We start from the raw sequence: 27,964 nt of genomic DNA, 5'->3' as shown, positions 1-27,964 counted from the left end.
ACTGGTTCATTTCATGCTCTTGGAGACTTTCAGATCAGCTCCCCTCTGGAGATGTCCCTCTCACACCCCAACACAATGCTGCTTTTCATTTTAAGTGACCTTACAATTATTTAATTTAGTCAGCAAAGAGGCAGACAATTCAAAATAAAAGTCAAAGGCAGACCAGAAACTTGTCTCAACATATGGTTTAATGATATGGTTTTTATTGCATGGATTGTAATAGCTGCAGAAAAACATTTCAAATGAGTACAGTTGGGGTCAAAGCTTTCCTGCAGTGAAGAAACATGGTCAGTGGACATTCAGATGGCACAACTTGATTCACCTTTCTCCTTGTCTGTCGACCACAAGACCAGCGCTGTTATACTGCATTTTTAACCTCAGCTGTAGTACTTGAGGATGAGTGAGGTGTTGGAAGGGTAGTGGAACTTTTTTTTTGTTTGTTTGTTTTTTTTGTTTTTTTGTTTTTTTTAAATAATTCAACACCAAATAACAGTAAGTTGACTTAAAAGTGTCCTGATCCTGCTCCATCTAAACACATAACATAGCTCGGTGGTGAGCATAACATTGTGTCGCTACAGTAGTCATTGTGGAGTAGCATTCTATAACGTGAGGTGGTGGTTATTGCTGGCTACTTGTTTTACTGTGGGTGATTCTTGTCACATCTGAGAAAGGTAGATGACGAGGGGACTGCACTGTGCTTCGGTGTGAGACCCCCTCCTAGAAAAACTGTTTAAGTTGAAAGTTTGCTATGTGCAGCTGCCTATTCAGACAAGACACCAAGCTTATGTCAATCACACACAAACCAAAAAAAAAAAAAAAAAAAAAAAAAAAAAACAGAAAAAACAAAAACCCAAATGCAGTATACAAGCCCAAACTCTGTGGATTAAGACTTGGAGCAGTAACTCCATCTACAGGTTAGTTGCTGTACTGCAATGACAGAAGTGTTCTTGTTGATTTATAAACCGTAAAACAAATAGTCTCTCTTAAACTAGGTAGACCAGCCACATTAATAGAAAATTCTCACCACATGACTTGTAAAATGGTCTTAAATTGTTCAAAGTAACTTGGTCACTCAACTGCCAGTGGAACCAAAAAAAAAAAAAAAAAAAAAAAAAAAAAGTAGTAGTAGTACAACAATAAAAAGGTGGCATCTTCCTGTATCCTAACATGCCCGACCCCAACACACCTCCCGACAACTTATCCCATTTCAAATATAGGACTCAAAGATATGGGCTCTAATGTTAAACACACAGATCCATACTAGGTTCATACAATTAATAAAAAAATAAATACATTTAACAAATACAAATGATTTTGTAGTTTGTAAATTATCAGAGAAACAGATTATTATCGCATTGATGACACGTTTTCAAGTGTAGGATTTTGTTGGTTTTTTTTGTTTTGTGTGTCCCCCCCTCCCCCCAATAAAACCCATTATCGCCCTATACACTTTCAAACCTGTAGTCTTAAAGCCTCTACACTGATGCGACTGAGCTGGATAAGAGAACTCTAGCTCCCTCTGCTCATCTATAGGGCTGTATTGTGAGCAAAGGCTCACTCAGGGCTAACTGTTAACACTGTAGCACACTCAGAAAGCAAACAGGAGAAAAACTAGATGCTGATGATTTCTGTTGGCAATGGGACCCAAAGCAGCGGGAGCAAAATGTGCATGTTATACGACTTCAAATTGTCTGTAAAAATGTCATACGAAATAGGTTCCTCTTAGTTGTGATTTTTTTTTTTTTAACAGTTTTTTGCTTATTTTGTGTGTTTTTTTTTGTACAAATCTTTTTATAACCTGTTTAGACATAACAAAACAATTTAAATCAACTAAAAACATATCATGCATAAGTTATTTCCCCGTTCTTATTGATTGCATTTGTAAGTGACCATCATTTAAAAAAAAAAAAAAAACAAAAAAAAAAACCTTCATACACATTTTCTGTTCAACATAACTTTTTTTTTTTTGTACATTTTAAGCCATTTGCATACTTTCATTTCTCTTTAAAACCTTTGATCCTATTTTCCAGCCAGCAGTTCCAGGTATTGCTCCAGAGCTGATTCCACAAACCTGGCCTGTCCATTCCTGTACAGCAGGAGGCGCAAGAGGCATATTGTGTAGGTGCTGGCTATGGAAAGAAAAACCCCACTCCTTACAAGAAGCTGTTGGGAAGCTGGAAACTGACAGTTTACCCTTTGTGATTTCAGTTCAAGTCCATGAAATTATGTCCATTTCCAATTACGATTCTCTTTGTGAGTTTTTCCTCCCTGCTAGAGGATGTTGCTCGTCACCCTGAAAAGCCAGATTGAAAGAGTTCTGGACGATGTTTCAATACTAGTAGTCTCCCAAGCCTCGAGTCTGGCAGCAGAAGTAAGATGTGACAGTCCGTTACAGAAAAGGAAGGGAGATGTGGGGTGATGCTAGCAAAATTAACCCTATCTGTAAAGATCCTCTTGTGTAGAGTCTCGCACATTTTTCCTCCTCTTGCTGCTGGCCTGGTGGTGGTGCGGCTTGTTGCTCGGATGGCTTTTGCCACCGGAGAAGTTGTTCTGCTGCCCGTGATGGCCACTCTTTTGGTGAGAACGAGACATCCTGGCCTTGGAGGCAGAGGACAAAACATTTAGTTATTAATAGTGGTGGAATTTCCGTAGACATGCAGCAGGTAAAATAAGCACTTCAACTCAATATATTTCTAAAGGTGCCATTTACATGAAATCACCAGATGTCGGTAACAACCCATCCAATGCACACATGCAAAGAAATCAAACCACAGATATCCATAAATTATGTATAATAATGAGACATGACACAGGGATAAAGTACTGAACAAACTTACTGAAATGTAAGTAATACTTTGTACAAAAGCCTTTGTTTGTTCAAGACCCTCCTGCGGTGTGATTTTGGCCCAGTTGTCCAAACAAACAGTCTTCAAAATCTGAAGGTTCCCTTCTATGAACTCTGACCTTTAGTTTTTTGGGAGGTTTTATTTGTTTTTGTTTTGTTACACTGACTTTCAGTTGGATTCAGGTCAGGTTGGCCGGGGCATTGTAGCAGCTGTACTTTCTTTCTCTGAAATCAATTGAGAGGTCCCTTGGCAGTGTTTGGAATCATCGTCTTGCTAAAACATCCATCCTCGTTTCAGCTTCATCCTCCTGGTAGATGGCAGCAGATTTTTAATCAAGGATGTGTCGGTATATTTTTCCATTCATCTTTCCTTCAATTCTATGAAGCATTCCAGTCCCATATGCTGAAGAACCCCCCCCCCCCCAAAAAAAAAACAAAAAAAAAAAAAAAACCCCAGCCCTATATCATGATGCTCAACTGATTTGCACTTCACTGTTTGTGCGGTATTTGGGGGGTAATATGCAGTGCCTTTTGACCTCCAGACATGGTGTGCACTATGGCATTAAAATATTTATTGTTTTCTTTGAAACAACTGTACCTGCTGTAGCTCTGTGGTCATTGGCTTTTGGACAACTCTTGTAATAATTCTTTTCACTTCTGTCTGAAATCTTGCAGGAGCACCTGGTTTATGGTGAAATGACGTTCTTTCCACTTCAGGATTATGGCCCCAACAGTGCTCACTGGAACCTTCAGTTTAGAAATTCTTCTGTAGCTGATGCCATCTGTGTGTTTTGCAATAAAAAGGTTGCAAAGGTCTTGCAAGAGCTGAGATTTCAGCTCAGGTCATGACTTGCTATGCCTTTTTGCACTTCCTTTTTTTCATGTGTTCAACACTTTTTCTCCTCATGTCATTTCTTATGGTTTAATTTCTTTGCATGTGTGGATTAGATGGGCTGTTACCAACATTTTGTTGATTTCATGTCAATAGCACCTTTAGAAATACATTTACTTGGAAAACTGGTGATGTGTTCAATATTTTACCTGCTGTACAGTGTCAATGTAACTTGCCAGTGATGGTGCAGAAATGTGACAAAAAGCACACTAGAAAAGCTTCTCCATTTCTTTTGCAATCTTTCATTATCCAGAAAAAATAAATACAAATCAAAGTTATCCAGCAGTTACCAGCACAGGGCATTCTAACATTAGCCATTACTCTTAAATATTGCCCAAATTTACTGCAAAAACATTAAGTTGCATTCTAATATTTTGCAATTGAAATGTTAAAATGTTATATTTATGCATCTGTAGTTCCTCTTGCAACCTATAAACCTACAAACCTTTATAATTTCTTTTTGTCTTATGTGTTCCTCAATCTTTGCTCTTAAACTGGATCTGTTTGAAAAATCTCAATAAGATAAATCCTTGATTTAAAAAGAGTTTAACAACTATCACAATTAGTCAAAAGTTAGATTGATACGTCTGTGGTATCTTGAGATGTATGTGTGAATTTAATGTGAAGCTGTGAGTACCTTTCCTCCCTTGTTGCCTCCAGGTGGAGTGCTGGTAGTGTGGCTCTGTGTTCTGTGATTGCTGACAGCAGCAGACTTTTCTCTGTGAGCACTGGATCCTCGGCTGGGCTGCTGTTTGGCAGTCTTACAAGGTGTACTATCAGAGTCCTGGGTGGGGGACAAAATTTGTTACAAAATATAATTTCCAAAATACTTTGTCACCTATAAATCTTTCTTAGGAAGCTTTAAATGTTACAGATATTTGCAATAATGTCATATTTGAAATATGTATGCAGCCACAGGACTGACCCCATCACTTGAGGTGGAAGTAGAGGATGTGGAAGACGGCGACAGTGGGGAGGAGGAGGGAGAGGAGCGGAGTGACGGGGAAGAAGAGTTGGAGGAAGTTTTGCTGAGAGGAGTTGACAGTACAGCCACCACAGGATCATTGTCGTCATCTGGAACGTTGTTGTTGCGCTCATCAAGCTGCTGCGATTCAAACAATGTGACTTCATTTTCTACAGAAGCCGGGAAAAGACAAATGCAGAGTGAACACATTAAGCCTGTAAAGATTACATTTGGTCTACAGTCTGGAGTTATGAGTACATTCAGCAGACAGTGAACTGCTGATCTTTAGTGGGTCAAAGTTACTTTGCAGTTACTTTTTTCAAACACATGAGAAAACCTGAACATACTGTTGAGTGGGCTTCCCCATTTTTTTCGGATCCATTCTCTGTAGTCATCCACTTCCTGAGTCACACGGATGATCCGGCCAAGTATACTGTGATAAGACACAAGAGAGAAATATATAGTAAAACAGCAGTCTGAATACAAATGTTATTAGGGTTTGTGTGCATCAAGTGATGCAAGCAACAAAGTCCTCGCAAGTTTCTTGAATTTGTTCCTTACCTCTCACTCTCATTGTTAGGGTAGAATTTGGCGATGGGTGACACGGCATGGCTGAGCACCACGTAGGCGTAGTCAAACGCCTGCTTCACTTGCATGGCACCGTAAGAGCTGCGGCCAACATCATTGTCTGTTGGACACAAGACAGAAGGTGAGAACATTACCAACACGCCAATACGATGACGAATTATCAATTCCACGTTGCCCGTTTAATGACAACACCATTTTCTACCATTTAAGTTCTGTGTTGAATCTTTTGATAAGGTATGGCTTTAACCACTTGCACTTTTTAAGGTTTCTGCTATTTCATAATTATTCGCCTTCATTATATATTACATTTGGTTAGAATAACACAGATGGCTCTGCAAGTCTGAAGCCAAAAAAAATAATGAGGTCTTAATTGCAGTATGTGACATTACAGTCAGACTGGAGCAGCAGTTTTTACAGTCACGCTAATATAATACTGAAGATCAGACTGGATTTTCTTTGCTTTTTATCGACACACTGTTTGTGTAGCAAAGGCTTGTGCATTTAAATATGCATGCTGCACCAATTTAAGATTCAACACCTCTGAGGAATTAGAATAATTTCTACCTGGCTGCAGTGGGTCCTCAATGTAGAGCATGGAGGGCCTGTAGCCATCCAACATGTTCTTCTGAACCTCATCTTTGGCAACGTAGCACCCGCCGTCTTTTATCCTGATGCCCGTTTTCAGGTAGTTGAAGTTGCGCCCATAGAGCTCAAAGAATTCAATGAGCAAAACACCAATGTTGATGTTGAGACCAAACACATCCTCCCTGTAGTGAAGCTGGAAACAAAGTACAGGTGGTTGTTACTGTAAATCAGTAAGTTAGCTGCAATTCTTGTTTCTCAGTTTAAAGCGCAAATGTCTGATCATTTTATTCACAGGTAAGGGTTTTTATATTTTGTAGTCTTTGTATTTTGTTTCGGAACATTGGGTGGGTGGGTTTAAACTACAGAACCAACCTGCAGAAAGCTGACAGCCATGAGAAAGAGACTGTAGGAGCCAATTCCACCGGTAAAAACCTCATTGAGGTCCCGTTGCAGTAGAAACTGCTTCAGCACCAGGACCAGATAAGGCAGCACAGGATATTTCTACAGAAAAAAGACAATAGGGATTATTATATTGTACATTTTTATATAAAGTAGCCTCACGAGAAAGCAAGAATCTTCAGGATTCAGGAAGACCTCGGGGTGATCCCACACAGATTAAGGTCTAAGATGAACTACAACAGTCCTCAAACAATGTACACATCTCTAAAAGAAGGAACTCAGCCTTACAGGTGTTAATACAGAAAAATACATGGAGCAAAAAAAAGGACCATACATGAAAATACACTGAACAGAAACTGTACTGTAAACTGTACCTCTTTGAATTCCTTGATGAGACGTGCAGCTTTCACTCCACTCGTCACATTGAAGCTGATGTCCACTTTAACTTCAGTGTAAGAGTCTGTCAGTTTAATGATGGGAACCTGGAACATGCGTGACACAGAATACGAATCCCTCACACTTGTTATAAAAGACATTTATATTTTAAATCTGCACCTATAAACTACTTTGTGTCCAAGTGTGTCTGTAAGTGTGAAAACAACAGGTTCACATGCAATCATACACAACTGATAATCCTCAACTAAAATCCACTTGATATTCCCCTACAACTGCTTATAGGCTTTTTAAGAACCATAATAAGCGACAGTTGCAAAGCAGAAAAGGCTTTTACTAAATCTTCTGAGGTGGTATAAACCCAAATGTTAGGAAAAATCTATTAACAAAGCACAGATTGTTAATTAAACTTTTGGAATTGGTTGAAAAAACAAAAATGATGTGATATGAATGACAATGTTAGCTTCAAGATCATTACATGCTGTGCCACTGCTAGAACCACATCACTTTAGTTTGGATGAAATGTACTCTGTCATTTGTAGCAACAAAACACTTGAAGCATACCAAAGTTCTGATGCTGGCATTTCTCTTCATGTGCATGTCTGTACACATGCCTGACTATAATAAGACAACTATGCTTATCAGCGTCATCAGTGATTTCATACAGCTGCTTGCCTGAATTGAAGACACTGAAAACTAAGGCGAATTGCTCTACATGAATCTTATTTATTGCAGATAATTAGTAGCTTGCAATGATTCCATGTTTGCTTTTTCCACAGGTTGTGGCTTTACAGATTTATACCTCTAAACACAGAAGAAAAACTGGAAATGAAGTCTTACTGTGGCTTTGTCCAAAACTTTGATGGAGTTTTCATCTGCGACGTTTTTCTTTCGGAGCGCCTCTTCTAAAGTCCAGAGAGGGAGTGACTCCCACTTCCCAAAAACTACCAGGTCAATGTCACTGTTGAGAGGGGAAAATGAAGAGGAGGAAAAAAAAAAAGTTATTTTAATCCAACTCTTCTATACGAGTCCCTCAAAAACACCAACACAACGCAGAAGCATTTCTGGTTCATCTTCACAGCAAAACATTTAGTTTCAAGTTTGTCATGTGACAAAAATATTGACCCTCACTAAACTAAAAACAATGCAGCTTTAACATTAGGTGCACAACTAAAATAACTTCAGCTGAAATTTATCGTCGCACATAAAAGACACTGCACATTGTTCCTCTGTACAAGTGAGTGTGGCGTGATTTTGCTAAAATTTTCTACTCCACTCAACAGGTATTATATGATAAACCAGCTGGATTTCAAGTTCACTTGTTCCATAATTTGTAATCAAGTACACAAAAGTTTTATATAATCCTCATCTTTCTTATACTGCCCTGTCTTAGCCCCGAAGTTCAAAAGTAATTTTAAGGCTGCGGGTTCTCAAACTGTGGTCCAGTCTCTGCTGAGCATTACAAGCAGGGTGTGGACGTGTGAAGCCCAAATGTGTGACTCAGAAGAATTACTTGTGACATCATTTCAAAATTTGAGCATGAGCCTCCATCACTAACTGCATACACAAAACAAATGCCAAGGAAACGCACAAGTGGTCCACCTTAAACCTATCCTGTGTGTTAGATAACTGCAGATAGATGGCAGATGGCTTTGGTTCCCTCTTGTGGAAAAGCAATGTGCAGCTCCTGACAGAGCCTTTTAAGAGTCAGCCAATGTGTATTAAGTCAGCAGTGCCATGTGTCACACACAAGCACCCAGTACAAACAAGAGGCGTGCAAACAAAAATATACACGCAGACCACAAAACACTCGACTCTAGCAGCTCAATACAAACAGTCATGTCTCTAGAAATGATCCAAAAATGTCAAAGAAATCAGTCAGTGAAAAATCAAGCATTAATGAACAGCTGAGCCCTTTTAAAGCGCTCAGTATGGTGTTAAGAGTTCACTAATGTAGGTGGCATGCCTGCCTGTGTGTTGAGGGGGGTGGGGTGTTGTCGTCTTCTTGTTGTCTGTCAGCAGTGCGGAGCCACTCTGAGTAAATCCTTTACGAGCTCCAGGATCAGTGGTGCTAAAATTACTAAACCACTTGACCCTCAAAGCCTGGCTAGACAGAGCACTTTCTCCATAGGCGAGTTAAGTAACTGTGGTAATAAGCCAGTTCAGTTACAGTTTGGCAAAAATGATGAATGCTGCATAGCTCACCTTGTTGGCAGATAAAGACCAGTGCTGAAACTCCCAAACACTTCCACCTGAAGATAAAGGACAAGCAGTTACACACATGTAGATATTTTTTTGTTTTGGATAAGAAATGCAGATAAAGCATGTCACAAAGGTCTTTTTAATCACAATGTTTCTTTAAACTCCTACACACCTTTATAGCTCTGACAACCCATGACATAGGCTTTCCTTGATTTTCCCACGCTACAACTGACTACAACAAAAACCTGTTCTGCAGCGTGCATGAATAGATTTTTACAGCTCAACATAGCAGTGATTTAGTGGCAGGCTTACACAAATTGAACAGCTTTTACAATAACAACAGCCTTTTTAGCTACTAATCTTATAACCTGCACTCTGTTAATGAAAACACATCTTCAACCTTCCCTTTTAACCTCTCTCAGAGCAGTACACAAATAGAATTAAGCCATGGCCCACGTTTAATTCCCTTAAACCTCCTCTACACATTGCACTATAACCCAGAAGTATAAACTCTGGTTTACAGGATTGTCACATGTAGAGCATTAAGCTGAGTGTAGAGCCATGACCGAATGAATGAATAGTAGTTCTTGAAGATTTCTGTGAAGGGTGAGGTAACTATAGGTGGTTAGGAAGGTGAAAAGAGTCGTTTGATCCCAGTTTGGCATCTCCAGTAACACTTTCACTTGTGGCCTAAGTGTGGGGAATAACTGCCAAGTTATTGCATACATACCATTAACATTTCTTGGTGCTTTTTGAATGAGACAATCCTACATGTTTACCTGGCAAGATTTCAATTTGGTACAGCAACAGCGTGACTGCTGGACTTCTTGGCATCTAAGCTAATTAAACAGGCATCACACTGACCTAATGACAACGCTGCTCCTGCTCACTTCATGGTGGGGGGGAGAAGAAGAAGAGAAAAAAAAAAAAAAAAAAAAAAAAAAAAAAAAAAAAAGAATAAAGCTGACCACAATTGGGACAGTGTTGTGCTCCTCATTTAGGAGCTGCTATTCCCAGGGCAGACACACTTTGAAGCACACTGCTCTATCAGCAGGATCAAAGTCAGCGGGGACAATAATGCCTGAGGTGGCAGTAATAAAATGACCCAAACAGTACTGTGCAGCAGCGAGATAACAGAAAACAGGATGCTTTATAAAAGCCTGACGCCTGTAGCCATTAGCTACATCACAAACAGCCTGATTAGTATTGTAAACCAACACTGGTATCTGACAGTTACAGGTCCTTCTCAAAAAAAATTTGCATATTGTGATAAAGTTCATTATTTTCTGTAATGTACTGATAAACATTAGACTTTCATATATTTCAGATTCATTACACACAACTGAAGTAGTTCAAGCCTTTCATTGTTTTAATATTGATGATTTTGGCATACAGCTCATGAAAACCCAAAATTCCTATCTCAAAAAATTAGCATATCATGAAAAGGTTCTCTAAACGAGTAAGACACAGAAAGAAATTTCTGAACGAATAGGCTGTTCCCAGAGTGCTGTATCAAGTCACCTCAGTGGGAAGTCTGTGGGAAGGAAAAGGTGTGGCAGAAAACGCTGCACAACGAGAAGAGGTGACCGGACCCTGAGGAAGATTGTGGAGAAGGACCGATTCCAGACCTTGGGGGACCTGCGGAAGCAGTAGAGTCTGGAGTAGAAACATCCAGAGCCACCGTGTACAGGCATGTGCAGGAAATGGGCTGGTGCCGCATTCCCCAGGTCAAGCCACTTTTGAACCAGAAACAGCGGCAGAAGCGCCTGACCTGGGCTACAGAGAAGCAGCACTGGACTGTTGCTCGGTGGTCCAAAGTACTTTCTTCGGACGAAAGCAACTTTTGCATGTCATTCGGAAATCAAGATGCCAGAGTCTGGAGGAAGACTGGGGAGAGGGAAATGCCAAAATGCCTGAAGTCCAGTGTCAAGTACCCACAGTCAGTGATGGTCTGGGGTGCCATGTCAGCTGCTGGTGTTGGTCCACTGTGTTTTATCAAGGGCAGGGTCAATGCAGCTAGCTATCAGGAGATTTTGGAGCACTTCATGCTGAAAAGCTTTATGGAGATGAAGATTTCATTTTTCAGCACGACCTGGCACCTGCTCACAGTGCCAAAACCACTGGTAAATGGTTTACTGACCATGGTATTACTGTGCTCAATTGGCCTGCCAACTCTCCTGACCTGAACCCCATAGAGAATCTGTGGGATACACTCTGGATGAGTTTAAGGCCGCTATCGAAGCATCCTGGGCCTCCATAACACCTCAGCAGTGCCACAGGCTGATCGCCTCCATGCCACGCCGCATTGAAGCAGTCATTTCTGCAAAAGGATTCCCGACCAAGTTTTGAGTGCATAACTGAACATAATTATTTGAAGGTTGACTTTTTTGTATTAAAAACACTTTTCTTTTATTGGTCGGATGAAATATGCTAATTTTTTGAGATAGGAAATTTGGGTTTTCATGAGCTGTATGCCAAAATCATCAATATTAAAACAATAAAAGGCTTGAACTACTTCAGTTGTGTGTAATGAATCTGAAATATATGAAAGTCTAATGTTTATCAGTACATTACAGAAAATAATGCACTTTATCACAATATGCTAATTTTTTTTGAGAAGGACCTGTATAAGTTACAGAGACCACTGTGTCAAAGGTAGTATGGCCATAGAGCTCGGTCTCTGTCAGCATTTATGACTCCACGAAGTACTTTGCAATAAAAGCTATTTGCAGAAACTGTCCTTTTCAAGCACTTCCTTAAAATTCACTTAAGAAAGCATGTTAACGGTTTTCACTGTGTTACAAATCATTTATTTGTGCAAAAAATAAAATAAGATACGGTAAAATAGACATTAGATAGCTTTCAGATTAAAGCTAATAATCTGAAGTGGTGCTTTCACTGACAAACCCCACAAGTGGATTTTTTCCCCAAAAAATAAATCTATTATCTCTCAATATCCAAACCAACATTCTGCCTAAAGAAAACTTCTGCAGTTGTTAGGGTTTAAGAATAAAATATACCTCAGCACTTGGCCACAAGTCATGGATGACTTCCTTGATTCTGTCCACCACCTCTAGTCTCATTTTCTCTTCCTCTGGCCGTGGGGAGATGTAGTTATAGAAGTCTATAATCTCCTCATGTAGCCTGTAGAGAACAAAACAGTGCTGTCAAAATAGTGGAAGAATACCAGACTGAAATAAAACTTAAAATATAAGGTATAATTATTAAAAAAATAAATAAATAAATAAATAAATAAATAATTTAATCTAAAGTTTAGTCATTACTGCATGAAATCTTACTCCATCTGGTTGTTTGTGACAGTACAGCAGTACAATAATATATCATACAGGACATATGCATCCAAATCCATATAGCAGTTAAGTAGAGGCAAAGAATGAAGATAAAAATGCAGAAACCACCACAATGTAAATTTGTGTTTATAAAAACAAAAAAAAAAAAAAAAAACACCCAACAACAACAACACAGCAACAACAGTTAAAAATACATTACTAAAAGTAATTAGTAAAAGTCTAATGCCAAAAACAAAAGGTAAAATTTCTCTCATTGGGTTGAACCATTCTGGGATCCTCTGACAGTAGCATTGCAAATATGTAATGCCAAGAAAAGGATGTAACTAGCAGCAGTGTTTCTGCATATAAGCTTTAGTTGCTGAAAATCCAAATGAGAGTATGATCTCCAGGCAAATTATTATAATATTTGAACAGTTTTTGCAAGGACAATTGTTTAGAAGATGCAAGCACTGTATTCATGCACATTTTACAGTGAGCAGGCCAAAAATTAAAGACAACTCAGCAGGCTGGATCCAAAGACTTGACCTTCCCTTGGCAAATAAATTCATGCTTATCAGTACAATCAAAAATAAATAAATAAATAAATAAATAAATAAATAAAAATATATATGTTTTGACTGAATTTCATATTATGACAGAGCATACGAGTTGCCTAATGGTGTTCTGAGACACGTAATATCTGGGTGTTATTCCTCCAAATAGCATGAGAGTTTTAGTCTTCCAAAAATAACATAACTAGTGGTGTTTTAAGTTTAAAGCCAACCATTTATATTTGGTAAACTGTCAGGCAGCGTAAAAACAACAGGAACCTCTACAGTGCATATGTCCGTTTAAAAGAAAAAGGGGGAAAGTAGTAAGGGCTAAGCTTTTGTCCTTGGAATGGGTCACTTTGTCCACTTGTGTTGACATTTTCACTGACCAGTCATGTCTACATACACATAAGGAGAGACAAGTTTGTGTGCAGACAATTGACACACATGTTAGGCCAAGATTAACCAATTCACTCTCTGAACCAAGAACTGAAAACATTCCTGACTTGCATTGCAATTGCACACACCTGCTGCTATATATATATATTTTTAGTATTCTTTTAGCACTATTTATATTATTATATTACTATTTATTATCTTATTGTTAGGGCTGTTTTTGTTTTTGTTGTGCATCTGCACCTTATTGTTGTCAATGCCTACGCATTTTTTTTGGGACAGTGTGAAACGTAATTTCAATTCCTTTGTATGGCAAGTACATTTGAAGAAATTGACAAATAAAAGTATTCTATTCTATTAGACAGTGACACCAGTAAAGAAAAGAAAGCATATGACAGCTGGTATTGCTGACTGTTGTTTAGATTCCACTCCAAAGAGCTTGTGTGTGTCATCTTACTGGGGCTTTATACATCAAGCTCTCCTCACCTGATAGTAGGGCTGGGCCATATTATACCGTTCACGGTAATACCGGTATAATGTTAGGCAACGATAGGAAAATGAAATATCGCGATAGAATATGAGTAAAACGCGCATGCGCAGTGGCTTTGTTTTCATACGCACATGGCCGATTGTTGAGTGAAACAAATGAACCAGAATTGGTTTGTAAAAATGGTGCAACTTCAGTGATGTGGAACTGGTTTGGCGTTTGTCCGTCAGATACATGACAAAGCACATTTTTTTTGCAGAACATGCAAGCGGCCGTCGTCGGACTAAGATGCTCTTAAATCTGGGAGTAATCTGGGTCCTAAACTCCATATGCTTCAGGTCAAACGAACACTGCAGCATCACTGAGAGTTAAAAACTGTCTAAATTCTTTCATCTTTAATAAAACGATCAGCATTGCTGCTTTACCAGGTGTAACTATGAAGTTTAACTTCCAGGCATCCATGAAAACAAAATGTATTACATTTAACGGAGTTAGAAGTTAGCAGGAAGCTAGCGGAAGTTAGCTCGCTAGTTACCTAAGCATGATATAGTATGTTCTGACTGAGAGATTTCTGGGGAGGAAAAAAAAAAAAAAAAAAAAAAAAAAAAAAAAATCAAACGTACAGCTCTGCTATCACTTCCAACATAAATGAAGACAGGAAACTAAACAGCAGTGACGTTTGTAGGGTTACTGAAGTTGGGCTAGCTGGTATATAATGATGTGCTACGTGATCGCTAGCGACACAGCTATGTTAGCATAACATAAACAGTGAAGCTGGAGGACGAACACTAACACTTTTCCACTTATAAAAGTTAACGTTAAGGTTTCTGATAGTTAGAGACAAATGCAATCGCATGGCAGGATGCTGTAAACGGACCAAACTTCAGTCAGGAGAACAACTGAGATAATCCATCCACAATACGAGGTTAGTCATTAACATACTGCAACAAAATGGGAATAGAGCAGCTGCCAGAGAATTCAACATTAATGAATCAATGGTACAGAAGTGGAGGAAGCAAGAAGAATGAGTTTAATAAAGTTTGATTTATCTGACTGCTTTGTTTCGCTTAATGTGCCTTATAATCCTGTGCACCTTATGGTCCGAAAAATACGTACTGCACACTGCAGTTTAATGTTGCAAAGCACCTCTTTTTAACTTCAGTGGATATTATACATGGTTATGCTCAGGATATGTCAGCCCATTTCTACTGGAAATGCCTTTTGGTTAAACTTTCAGCAAGGAATTTGCATTTGCACTGTTACATTCTTATAAAGCTTTAATGTACATAAAAACCAGCTTCTTGTTTAAGTGAAAATAAATGGAAGGTTGTCTTTTTGCGCTAGTAATGTTGTGGAGTTGTATTTTGTCTCGCATCAATTATATCGTCAGTTATATCGTTATCGCAAATTTTCAAATATATATCGTGATAAATATTTTTGGCCATATCGCCCTGCTCTACCTGATAGTTAAGGAAACTGAGCCTCACCTTCATCATTTCTTGTTTTCAGAAACTGAACTGTACCTACAATGCAGAACTCTCTCCCCCTTTAGTCAAATACCATCTTGATGTCCTTAAACTAACCCCTGATTTGCTGGACAAAAACATTGTGTTTACAAATTAACAGTTAATCTAAACACAAAAAGATGGCTACTTAAAATAATAATAACAATAATCATAATTAATTATAAAGTAGGCACTCCTATTTTATTAATTAAGACAATTTTATGAAACACCCAAAACTCTGAAAGGGGCACATCATGCCCTATGCTAGATCAAAGTAGCATGGGGCATTTAACTTGAGCAATAATTAGACTAGGAAATTAAGTACACTTTTAAAATCAGGAATTCTAGTTCCATTAGCAGAGGGTCAAGTAGGATGATTTCTAAAAATATTACACTACTGTTCTAACTGTGATAAATGAAAACTTTAATATTTAACTGCTATACTTGGGTCTCAATGCTGCTCAACTGGCTATTCGTAAGTGAACGAGTTACTGAAAATGCAAAGAAAAATTGTGGGGAGATGATACTTCTAAGTAATACTAACTGAAAACTGATTACCACTATGGGCAGATAAAGACAAGACAAGATCCCCAAAGCAATTTTTTCTCCCCAGAAAAGCATGCTGATATTACATCTGTCACATAGATGCTTCCATTAGCTGGAAGGACGGTTTCATCTTAAAGAAATCTTCAGACTGCGGACCTCAAATACAGAAATAAAGTGAACAGAATGGTTTCATTTAGTTTCATTCACTTACTTCTTTCACATCAAACATGTTACTGCTGTTTGCATCTTCCTTCTGAAAAGTTTGATAACCTTAAGTGCAGGTTTTTATACAGAACACAAGCTGGTACCACATACAATTCATTTCTTTTGGACATCCAAGAATGCAAATAGTTGTTTGGGTTTTTTTGCCCCACCCCTCCAATGACGCTGGAGAAATTTCAGCCTCAATCACACACCAAGTTTCATTTAAGGGTAAACAGAAACTGAAAAGCTCCAATCTGCATTACAGAAGAACTACTTTTAATTTCATGGTTTAGAGAACACACGTCACCATGGCTTCATTCAGGATACCTAAAAATAGGTCAAGTTAAATTAACCTCTGTCCAATGCATTCTCAACAGAACATTGATGTCAAGCAGTTTCACTTACCAACAGCACCACTAGGTTTCATTTTACAGCAAACAGTACTACTGCTTCCTTGTTTTCACGTGATGAGAGCACACATTTAAAAACAAATAATGAATTCCTCCTCTGGCCTCACCTTCTAGGATCAAATTACATCCCAGTGCTCTGGCCTGCCTGACTTGAAAGCATCAGGACCCTTGGTACCATTTATCACATAATCCCACTTGCCTATATCACTGTGGTGTTACATAATCTAGAAGAGCAGCTTTCCAGAGAGCTGAGACTTGGAGAGAAGTCTAACACTTTCCTCCAACAAGCTTATTCTAGTGTTTGAAATATTGCCAGTCATGTTTATTCCCAATTGCTGCCTCTAACATTAGTGCTGCTTCATTTTAAACCAGTTGTGTTTTGTACTCTAGTGTAATTTGGTCAATATGTATGAATAAAATATGAATGGAGCAGAGATGCTTAGGAGCAATGTTGAATTTTCTTCTGACACCACTTTTTGACTCCCCAGTAGGGCTGTTCGATATAACATATATCGGATGACGATATCAAAACGTCTATCGTTTCATTTTACGCTATCGTTTGTTTCATGGTGTCGCAAAATAAACTGTTTACGGCAATATTTTTTCATCGTTTTGATGGTCACTGTAGTGGCTATATTAATTTCTTAAAGTTCTCTCTTTCTCTTATATTTAATATACTACAGACGGACAAGCGCCTGTTTTTAATGCATTGTCGTTAGCAACAACGACGGTAAAACCAACGCGTGTCCGCTTGTTTATTTTACATATAAACCTTTCACAATAAAGCTCAAGATCCTGTTGAGACTTTTCAAAATAAACTGAATCACGTGAAAGAGTATGCAGAGTATTTACGGATGAAAAGCAAAAAAAGAGTCGTCAGGTGCTAAAAAATAAACCTTAGACTCAAACGTTACAACAGGCTTTTCCCCGCAGCAGGCTGTGTAATAAATACTCACAAAGAAAACGGCGGCCATTAAATTTATGTCTAAAAATGTATAGTTTCATGCATCGGTTAAAACACTCGACTCCAGATACACGACACCCAGCTGGACCCAACACTTCACGCAAGTCAAATCACAAATCAAATCACTTTTTATTGTCACATCACATGTGCAGGCACACTGGCACAGCACATGCGAGTGAAATTCTTGTGTGCGAGCCCCATAAGAAACAGAGATGTGCAAACACAACAACACAAACGAGCAAAATACAAGAATGGCCGACCTGAAACTAATAAATATATGTACAATATATAATAGTGTATGCATTTCTGGATGTGTATACTAAATATTTTCCTACGTGTGTATGTGTGTGTATACACATTTTTACAAATTAAATAGTAAAAAAAAAAATAATAATAATAAAATATATAAAATATATAAAATATACAGAGTTGAATATGTGCAAAGTCGAGCTGCCCGAGATTCACAGAAAATGTTAAATTTTTGTGATTTATATCTTTATCGGCACGATAGATGTCTTATATCAGGATATGAGATTTTGGTCATATCGCACAACCCTACTCCCCAGAGTACTGGAATTGACTTTGTGTCGGTCTGAGGAATTAAAGCAGTGCTTTTACCAATCATTTCATTTATAAAAATAGAAAAAAAACTATGAAAACATTCTGTGATAGCTGAAAGCATAGTCAAAGGTCTAGTTTTCACCAATCGCACTTAAAAAGCTAAATATTACTATAAAAGTTCAAACAAATCTTAGAAAACATTTAAAAATGTTTTACTTTCTATCAAATGATTGGTTGGTGACTGCAATTCAACGTGTAGGTCCCCAGGTGTCCAGCACCATTAGGCAATGTCATGTATGTATGGGGGGGTATGGCAACATGTGTGCCCTAATCAGTGAAATTCTCAATATTGCTCCACAATAATCAAAATATCTTCCCAGTCAGTTAAATCTCATTTGAAATGATTTATCACAGCGGAAGAGTCAGAGCTCTGAGCTCTTAACCGCATAACAAATATGAGGTTTTAAATGTTATATACCTATGTGGTATGTGACTTTTGTTGCCATGATGCCAGGTCTCTCTTGGAAATGAGATTTTTAATCTCAATGAGATTTTTTTACCTGGATAATAAAGGATATATATTAATAATAATAATAATAATAATAATAATAATAATAATAATAATAATAATAATAATAATAATAATAATAATAATAATGATAGATAGAAAATGAGAAGCAATGAGTAACCATTTCCCTCAAAGCCTACAGAGATTAAAACATCAGTGATCAGGCAGTGATTCAGTGCAGGAGCAGGACTGACAGGTCAGAGGTAAGGATGAAAAACTTGGCAGCTTAAGTTTCAAATTGCTGACAGTGAGGGTGAGACTTGACACAACACAGCTTGAGTTGAGTGCCTGAACTTGGTTGGCTTCATTCCCCACTAAACTTGGCACAAATCACAAGGACTCAGGTTATGCATTAAAATTTATACTCGAAAACGAGACGGTACACTCCAACCAAATGCACTTTTTTTTTTATGCATACTTGAATGTTTTTGTAAATAAATTCCTGTAAAAGGGGCTATACTTCATGAGGACACACCCTGTCCAGGAGGCATAATTGGGCCTTCTGGTGGTTGGAAAAATAATTCCAAGTCAAACATGGAGAGCAAAAGGTATAACAAGCAAAGCAAATGGTAAAAAATAAATAAATAATAATATATCTCTAGATATATCTATATCTCTCTATCTCTCTCTCTCTCTCTCTCTCTCTATCTATATAAAAATTATAAAGGCCAGACATGGACCAGAGGTAAGACAGAAAAATTAGGGTAGAGATGCAGGATTGGGTGTGGTGCTGAAAAGCGTTCATGTGAATGAGAGCCATCTGTTAAGTTGGTGAGAATGAAGGAAAAAGAGGTTACTGTCACATCACACTGAGCAACATTTACTGGATGCTCCAATAAATGTATTTACTGAAGCAAACCTTTAGAATTTAATATTTAATGGCCACTTTAAGACATTCCTGTGCCGAAAAACACCTGCCCAATGCAGTCTAGTTATGCACCAGATTAATCATGCTACAGTTCTCACCATTTTTGTTGGTATATTTAGCCAAAACAAGTTCAAACATTATCCTTTTAGTCAAATCAAGGCTTGAAATTTGTGCTGTGCCAACCTTTGCAACAAAGGGTTCCATGCACATCTACAGCAGCGTTACATGACACTGCTGTGTCTATGACACGACATCTTCAACAACAGTAGCTTTGAACTGACGGGGATGCCTGGAGGCAAACCAGTCGCATTACACACAGCGTTGCTAAATGAGGACGAGCACAAACAGAAGTAGACGCATCAGTGTCACACAGATGGCATATTCATTAATGTTTCATCAATGAACTGATCCGGGTGGTAAATGTTGGCCACTGGGACAACACAGCTCCAGTTACACAAAAGCCCACACACTGCTGACTGAGTGTGACAGGCCTGGGTACACCTGAATGATGTACCAGGGTGCTATGGTCTAAATAGGAATAGCTACACCAGAAACCCGATATAGTCCAGGATAGTAGTTTGAGCTTGAAAAATCATGCTAATCATCATGTTTAAAAATAAATAAAGTTACAATGGTTGATGCTCATATTAAGGATGTGTGCAACTAATGTTTAAAATGCTGCTGCCCTGGCTAGTCATCAAATACAATCCAGGAGTACTTTCTGCTACTTGTAAACATGTGGACAAACCAGCACAGTTTTGCAGTACTTTGATGTAAAAGAACAGTATGCAGCAGTCTCAGTGTAAACTCAACCACATGATTGTTAACCATGCGTTTTCTAGCTTTTAGACTAGGTCTTCAGTCCTCTGTTAGTTGAAACAGTCACCAGGAAAATCTCTATATCAATCACTGTGATAGGTTTAAATAATGAGTTCTGTGTATTTACCACCAAAATTCAGGGTCCTCTAAGCACTCAGTTTCAGACAGTCAACTCCGTACCAGGCTGTTAGCACAGAAACTCCACCCATTCGCTGATCAAACCTTCTATTCGCAATGAGCAACCAATTATAAGAAAATCAGCTTAAAAGAAGAGGAGCTAAAACGCCTCGCTTTAAATAAATAGGGCTCCATTTTTAACTGTCAGTCATGCAAAGCTCACCTACAACAGTGCAATAATCAGAAAATGGTAATAAAAAGTTTGTGTGGCTGTTTTTCCTTGTTTTGTTTTTTTAAACTGCTAATAGACAAGAGTCAGTTACGATCTTTCCTTTGGAAAATACTGTTTTACAAGTTCACTGCATCGCTCTGGAACACAGGAAGTTTCCACAGGACTGGAAGAGAGAAGAAAAAAAAAAAAGAAAAAACACAAAAACACAACTACATTCCTCACTACACATGGGAAGACAGTATGACCAGCTGCCCACACGTGCTGTTCAGAGTGGGCCCGTTTTACATGGTATTCACAGGACACTCATGAAGGCTTCTTTCTTGCTACAAGCTTACACACTTTGGCTGACAGCCAGCCAGTAAGCAGAGAAAGAAAAAGGAGAGGGTGACATGGATGTCAAAGCCAGCAGAAACTAGATGAACCACAGCTCCACTAACAGAGTTTTAGTCACAGAGGCACTGTCTATGAGTGTCCTGGGGTCATATAAATATCTAAAAAAATAGATGCAGTAAATGGTAATAAAACAATATGGTGAGGCAACTCATTAGTGAACTATTAACCACACATTTAATTAGCTTGTAAGAGATGTACTCTATAACTGGAGCCCTCAGCTAAGGTGAAAACTATGGTCAGGTTTGACATGAGGGTTGTTTATTTTTGTTTTACTCTTTGATTTCTGTGTCGTGGCCGTGGGCATTCACAAACATATCCAAAATATTAAACACAAATTCAGTTAACTTCAAATGCAATGAACTTGGTACCTTAACGTCTACTTAAATGCCTCTGGACTACTTGCATTAGCTATAAATCTTTGTTACTATGACTTGCTATTTCAGATGTTTTGTCTCCCATGTTTGGAAATGCCATTTAAGTTAACAAAAATGGACACATGTAGTATAACAAGCTTAATTTTAAGATCATCAAAACAAAATAATCTGCATTTAAAGACTCCTTTTTGCATTTTTTAAAGCAGGTTTCATCTTTTTACTTTACAGCAGTGAATTTTTGGTCTTGAGAGCCCTCAGAATCTCTCACCCAGTTTACTGTCTGTAGCATGCTACGGTTTGCGATTAGCTATGGCTCTCTATTGCTTTCTGGTTACTACTGTGTAGGTCTCCCAAGGCATGCAAGTTTACTGCCAACTGGGGCCGTCTGCACAAGCAAACTTTTCACAGTTGGGGCAGACGAGCACTTGGCCTTTTGAGAACAGCTATATAATCAAAACACCTATTAGTCTGGGCATAAAACGTCCTACCAGATCACAATGTGTCCTCCACCCTCCTCACTGATTCAATTGCTTCTTTTCCCCCCCCCTTTTGTTTTTTTTTAGTTTTGTTTTAATTTAACAGTCAAGGGCAAAGCCATTTTAGTCAACACAATCACCACAGTACAACACTACTGACCAAAACAATTATGAATTTACTAGAGTCACGCAGCCTTGTAATCTAATAAAACTACCTATCACTTTGAATTCTAACATCATGTCCCTGCTGTAAATGACTTGAACCTTGAGACATTATCTACACAATAAAAAGCACAACATGTGTTCTGCAGGACAGAAAAAGGCCACAGTTCTACCAGGCTACACTTACTTCCTGTGACCATATCAAGAATCTAAATAGCTGTTCTACATGACTAGAAAATTAGGTGGAAACACTCCCTTCAAGCTCCTAATCTGATTGGACGGACAGAAAGGGCTCAGGTTTCACTCTCAAGTGGGTTGGCTTTGTTTAATGGAAGCAAGGCCGTGTGGAGCATGTAAACACTGATCCATTGCCATCAAGAGGCAGGCTGCTTGCTTGGACCATTTAAGTTCCAGAAAACCTGGAGGAGCGTCAAACACAAATAAGCACATGCCTCTGCCTCTCTAGCCAACCCACATGCCCAAATATAGTGTACAGATTGTCCCATGGAAAAATGCACTACCATATTGCTCTGTTTTGCCATTTTCAAATACCAAAAATGCAACAGTGATTCTCTGGTTTGCATACGCCTGCTGCCCAAAACATTGACAAGACAGATTTGGGAAAAAGAATCTAAAGCATGTCACTGCACAGGGGGGCAAAAATGGCAAAAATTTGGCTGGTCACAGACTAAAACCAGACAGGAATCCCAGTAAAAGCTTAAGTGAAATTTTTTATTTTAAAGTGTTTTTTTGTTTGTTTGTTTTTTACTTCTTTACCTTCTTCTTAAAAATCAAAAGGTGAAGAACTGAAATGCTCATTTTCCACTTTTGCTTTATGCCACTCTGTAAAGGAAAATTTGTGTGCCTATTCCTACACTACATTCTGGGTACACAACCAACAGCCCATAACGAAATAACTAAGACACTAGATCTTAGTAGAATCCTGACTGGAGAAGAGGGCTTGAAGGAGAAAAGGAAGAACCAAAATGACACCAACAATAGCCACAGTGGGCAGTTTATGTTGTTTGTTGTTTTTTGTTTTGTTTATTAAAACAAAACAACAAAAAGCTCAGGTACAATATAGACCATGTCTGCAAATTTCTGGGTTGAACCCACACTACCCTGTTCTCCTAAGAGCGCAGATGAAAGGCTTTAGAACAGTTTTTCACACATGTAACCAACACTTGCTCAATATTATTATTATATGGCTCACTTAGATAGCTCTTACTAATCACAGATGAATCACAGAGAAGAAACTTGGAAGATTTAACATGAGTAATGCAAGATTTCTCTGGTCATGTTGGCATGATTGTCATAGCAACAGCAACTTATAAAAGTACAACAATAAATCTTTGACTGAGACAAGCTAGCTTGCATGCTAATACATTTGTTAATAGACAGGGTGATGACTCTCCACAAGGATTCATTTTGTCTACAGTTCATCAAACTAGAAGTGCAACCACTTTATTCTCAGTATATTTTAATAACCTGATTTGACTGACCAAAGCCACACCAAATGATTTGAATAAAGCTCATCTGGTTGGCTAACACCTGTAACAGCACTTGACAAGATGAATTCTACTGGACTTTTCACTGCAAGCTCAGCAAGCAAAGCAACAAATCCATAATTCAATTCAGCAAACCTTAACATCATTCCACTAAAAGTGCAGGTGGAGATGGGGTTAACCAATGAGCATGGCTTTGGTCTGATCTTTAGAATCACCCAATTTTTATGAGAGTAGACTTAAAGTCTTAGTGTGAACGAAAACTGGTGACTGAGCCTATAAATTCAAATTGTTGAAAAAGTTCACGACAGAGGGTCATTACCTCATCAACTTCAATTGATGTTTTGCACACTCATGTCCACAGATCACATGGTATTAACTTCCACACCATTTTGTCATGGTGACAATGTAGGATCACGTGAATAAGGCTTTCGGTTGCATGTGGTTGCTAGAGGTTGACTGCAGTTGCTGGGAAAATTATTACTAAAATCCCCACCCATGCACGCCTAAAGACTAGCCAGCCAGCCCCCTGGCAACCACTTGTTGCTAGGGAAAAGTGTATTTCCCAACCAGTTGGTTAAATAACAGCCTTGTGATTGCTTTGGTGACATATTGCTACAGTTGTACTTTGAATGGCAATGACGGATTGTCTAAGAAACACTGTCCAGCTACTCTCCAAGATGTAGTGAAACTGTGACGCAAACTGAACATGAAGAGGGTTCACCTTCAAAGTAAAAGCTGTGCCTTAGTAGTGTAGCCAACATTTTGCAAAATACAGAGCTTTTGCTTTGAAGGCAAGCATTCTCCTTTTCCAGTTTACCATCGTAGCCTCTCAAGTTTTACTACTTCTGGGCTTAGAGTTAGCAAGTACGCCAAGATAAACATGAAACTCTATAGGCAAGTGTGCCAATCTCCGAGCAAAAAAATGAATCTACAAAAAAAAAAAAAAAAAAAAAAAAAAAAAAAGGAAGAAATTGGTGAAACCAATTTCACCTAGCGACACACAGGAACTTGCCAACCAGTTGGGAAACATTTTTCCCCTACCAACCAGTGGTTGTATCACATCCAATATGCCGGCCAAATCAAGAAATGTGCACATGACATAAATAAAATAGGACAAGCGGTCTTTGAAATCCCAGGTAACTACATCTCACAGTCAAAAACAGTAGAAAAGTGTAGTCTTTTTAAGCAAGAACCAATCAGCCACAAGATACTCTTCTCATGAACAACATGACTATTAATGCTAGCACCCATGACAGCAGTGCTTTTTAAAGCCACTGATTTAAAGTATATTCCATCTGTCTGACTCAAGGTGTTGCATTAGTGTGCTCCCAGGCTACAACTCCCTAGCAACAAAACATGTATAACAAGGGATATTTTACAGTGAACCATTCACATATACAGTAGCTCTGCACATGTTCATTTTCAAAATACATTTACTGTACTGCCATACATCACATTGGCCCTGTGATTAACTACAGTATGGTTAAACAGAAAGCCTTCCGTGGTGGTTGAAGTCCGATTCTGACTCTGAGGTTCAGGTTTTAGTATTAGCCAAGCTAATCACTAAGGAATGTCCTTAAGCAAACACAGAGCTACAATATTACTATAAATGAGAATCAGCCAAAGACTAAACTCCACACTAGGGTGTTCTGCTTGTCTGCACTTGCCTAACAGAAAGGGGTGGGAAAAGAGACAAACTTCTGCTCTTTAAAAAAAAGAAAATTAAAACAGAGCCCCACCCACCAAAATAGTTCCCCATAGTGATCACATCTAAAAGAAACAAATGACAAGAATGAAAAGAAAAAGGCAAAAAGTTAATATAGGCACTCTTCTCTCATTGAGTCATGTAGTTCAATACTGTAGACTAATGCTAGAAGACTAAATGTAGTAGGTAGGAACAACAATATAAGCCCGGCAATTTAAACATGCATGCTCTCTATGGAATCAAATCTCATTCTCAGTAAATGAAGTGAGAGTCTCTCAAATGAAGTGATAGTATAGTTTAGTAGCTGCCAGAATCTGCTTTGTGGAAATTATGAATCAAATAACTGCTGAAGTTAGCATTAAACTCCAGTATTTTTTCCCTTGCATATGAATAATGTTGGTACCCAAAGAGTCTTTGACCCCTCTCCAAAGGAAAAGCATTAGGACTATAATAAATATTTCAAATACAACCAGATTTTAAGCAGGGTTTGTTTGTAAGCAGGGAAACAGACTGATTGCCATAACAATGCTATAACCATGTTGACCATCCATGAGTGCTGGTCAAAAATCACCACCAATGCCAAAAATTCTTTTAACTTGCATTTTCTTTTGCTTTCACAGTGCACTCAGTGTTAAAATACACCGTTGTTAGTGGCTAGAAATAACAGGAAAATAATTTAATTCCTTAAAAAGGGGCTACAAACACTCCTTAGCTGTCCACAGACTAACAGCACTTATGATCACACTCCGCAGGCTAATAGAAATCCACAGTGACACTAACTAAAAGGCCACTTCACAACCACAATCATAGTATAGCATCGATACAGCAGATCTGATCTACCATCAGCCCAGGTTAGCCAACCTGTTTCGAGTTGATTTGCATTCCTTCACCTTGTATTTGTCAGTGTCATGATGTTATTCTTTACCTTTGCAATTTGTCCTCTGTCATATCTTTCACCCTCTGAGCATTTGTACACCAGCATTGAATGCCATTAACTGTTTGTCCTCTCTTTCTCCTTGTACTGCAGGTGTGTTTGGCTCAAGAGCAGAAGGCTTTTGATCTGCAGTTACTGACCCCCACCAACTTACTGACTTTTTAATTGTACCGTTTGTCATTTCTCCATTTTCCTTCTCTTTGCTTCCCTCTCATAACCAGTTGAAGTGGTCTGTTTCTTCCAAAGGTTCGTTTCTATTAAAGGAGTTTTCCCCTCCCCACTTTCGCCTAAAGTTGTTGGTGAACGCAAACATGAACTTTACCCAGCAACAGTAATGAGTACGTATAAGAACAAGACTGGGTACACTTATCACTTAACCTAAATGATCACTAATGTTCTAAATACTACAGAGACTCATATGGTGTTGAATATTTATCCAGAACCACGTAGAATCGAAATAATAATGAGACTGTAACAAGGAGCTGGTCATCGATATGCAAACCATAGAGCTTAACACCGACTCTCTAAGTCTCTGCAACTTTGGAGGGATAAAAAGGCCATTCTTCCACAATATACTTCCTTATTTTGGTGTTTCATGATAGTGGCAGAGAGCACTATCAAACTTTTTTTTTTTTCTTTTAACTCTGGACTGCAAAGGAGATACCATATGATTTTGGCCAAAGAGCCATGTGAACTCACGCCACTCCCACCACAGCACCTTTTCATAACCTTATATAATAGTCTTAAATAAGGTGCCTTTCAACCAAAAGTATTAAATTTTATGCTCAAATGAGCCTTAATGCAATTACAAACATTGCACATGGTTGCCCAACACGATAGGTGGAGCTGACAAAGTGGGTGGGGATGGGATCTGACAACCTCAATTATCTCAGCATGCAGGTGTTCAAGTTGGGCTTTAAATAAACAAATAAATAAAATACTGCAGGTGAACACCTACTTGGGGTTGGCTTACACATTCACACCCTCATTAAGGGGTCCAATACAGTAAAATAATTTATAAAGGTTCTCTCTTTTCCAACTTCGTTAAACTCTTTCTTACCCTATAATTCCCTCTGAGTAGTTCCTTTCTTTCCATGGCGTGCCCGTGTAACCAACATATTCTTTATTGTCACCGTTTAAGATGACACTGAATCCGAAAGTGCTAGCTTTGTTGTCCCTTTTTCTTTTGGGGGGCTGTCCGTCCGTGACTCCGCTAACAGCGACCCCGCTGCCGTGCTGTTGCTGCCCTCCTCCACCGACACCGCCCGTACCAACGACTCGGCTGTTGTGGTTGCTGTTAGTTTCGAGTGGTATAAAGTCCCCCTGTACTGTCAATTCTCCATCCCCCATCGGGGCCGACATCCCCTGAGTCTTGGCTTCTCCGATGCCGCTGCTTTTTGTATCGGGTGCCTCGTTTCCTTCCGCGACGACGGCTCCCGACACCCCGTTAACGTTAGCTTTTGGGCTCGATACAGTAGTGTAGCTGTTATTCACGTACAAGTAGCCAATTCTCTGTGTCATCTCCCAAATCTGCATCCACAGGTTGTTAGCGGGTCCACGTTGTTCTGGTTGGAACCAGGCGATCCTCGGATCCATCAAATGACACTGTAGGCAAACCGCCCCCCCGCCACCACCGAGCAATGCTCAGCTCGTGTGCAGCTAGCCAGGTCGCTGGCTAACGTTAGCTAGCCTGCTGTAGCCTCGTTATAGCTGCTGCCCGTTACTTCTAGAATCTACTTTTTTTTAAAAGAAAAAAAAAAGAAAAACGACAGGCTCCCTTGTAGTAACGATGAAGACCGTTTTCGACCCAAAAACATCCACAGCAAATAAGTCAAGAGCCTGAGTCAAGTATTAAAAACGGTAGCTCAAGCCAAAGTTGTAGCAGAAGACTGGAAAAACGTGCAGGCACCGCTAGTAGAAGTACCTCTCTGACCCTTTCCTCCAGATCGTGGGTCCCTCAATGGCGGCGTGTATATCTGTACTTCGCATGCGCGGAGCGAGTGAAAAGGGGGCGGGCAGTGTTGTT

At 38.9% G+C, this 27,964-nt stretch overlaps 1 protein-coding gene across 1 annotated transcript; it reads right to left on the bottom strand.

Moving 5' to 3' along the window:
- Positions 1-170: 170 nt before the first annotated feature.
- Positions 171-27,905, bottom strand: tent4b (terminal nucleotidyltransferase 4B). The gene is made up of 12 exons (XM_040011830.1): positions 26,999-27,905; positions 11,889-12,012; positions 8,872-8,918; positions 7,507-7,627; positions 6,648-6,755; positions 6,247-6,375; positions 5,854-6,067; positions 5,263-5,389; positions 5,049-5,134; positions 4,663-4,871; positions 4,375-4,521; positions 171-2,598 (listed from the first exon to the last, which is right to left on the bottom strand). Exons 1-12 carry the CDS (start codon positions 27,532-27,534, stop codon positions 2,437-2,439), a joined length of 2,010 nt encoding a protein of 669 aa, XP_039867764.1. The 5' UTR covers positions 27,535-27,905; the 3' UTR covers positions 171-2,436.
- Between the last annotated feature and the right edge of the window lie 59 nt (positions 27,906-27,964).

Source organism: Simochromis diagramma, unplaced genomic scaffold (genome assembly GCF_900408965.1).
Source record: "Simochromis diagramma unplaced genomic scaffold, fSimDia1.1 OVJJ01000603.1, whole genome shotgun sequence".
Lineage (NCBI taxonomy): Eukaryota > Metazoa > Chordata > Actinopteri > Cichliformes > Cichlidae > Simochromis > Simochromis diagramma.
The sequence above is the reverse complement of the archived record's forward strand: the minus strand, read 5'-3'. Positions and strand labels throughout refer to the sequence as shown.

Excerpts from the sequence above, each read along its gene's own strand:
- tent4b (XM_040011830.1), bottom strand. The coding sequence starts at position 27,534 with ATGGATCCGAGGATCGCCTGGTTCCAACCAGAACAACGTGGACCCGCT. Across the intron at positions 7,628-8,871 it reads GGTCTTTATCTGCCAACAAG|TGACATTGACCTGGTAGTTT; the intron begins GTGAGCTATGCA and ends CCCTCTCAACAG. Across the intron at positions 2,599-4,374 it reads GAGGCAACAAGGGAGGAAAG|GCCAGGATGTCTCGTTCTCA; the intron begins GTACTCACAGCT and ends TCTGCCTCCAAG.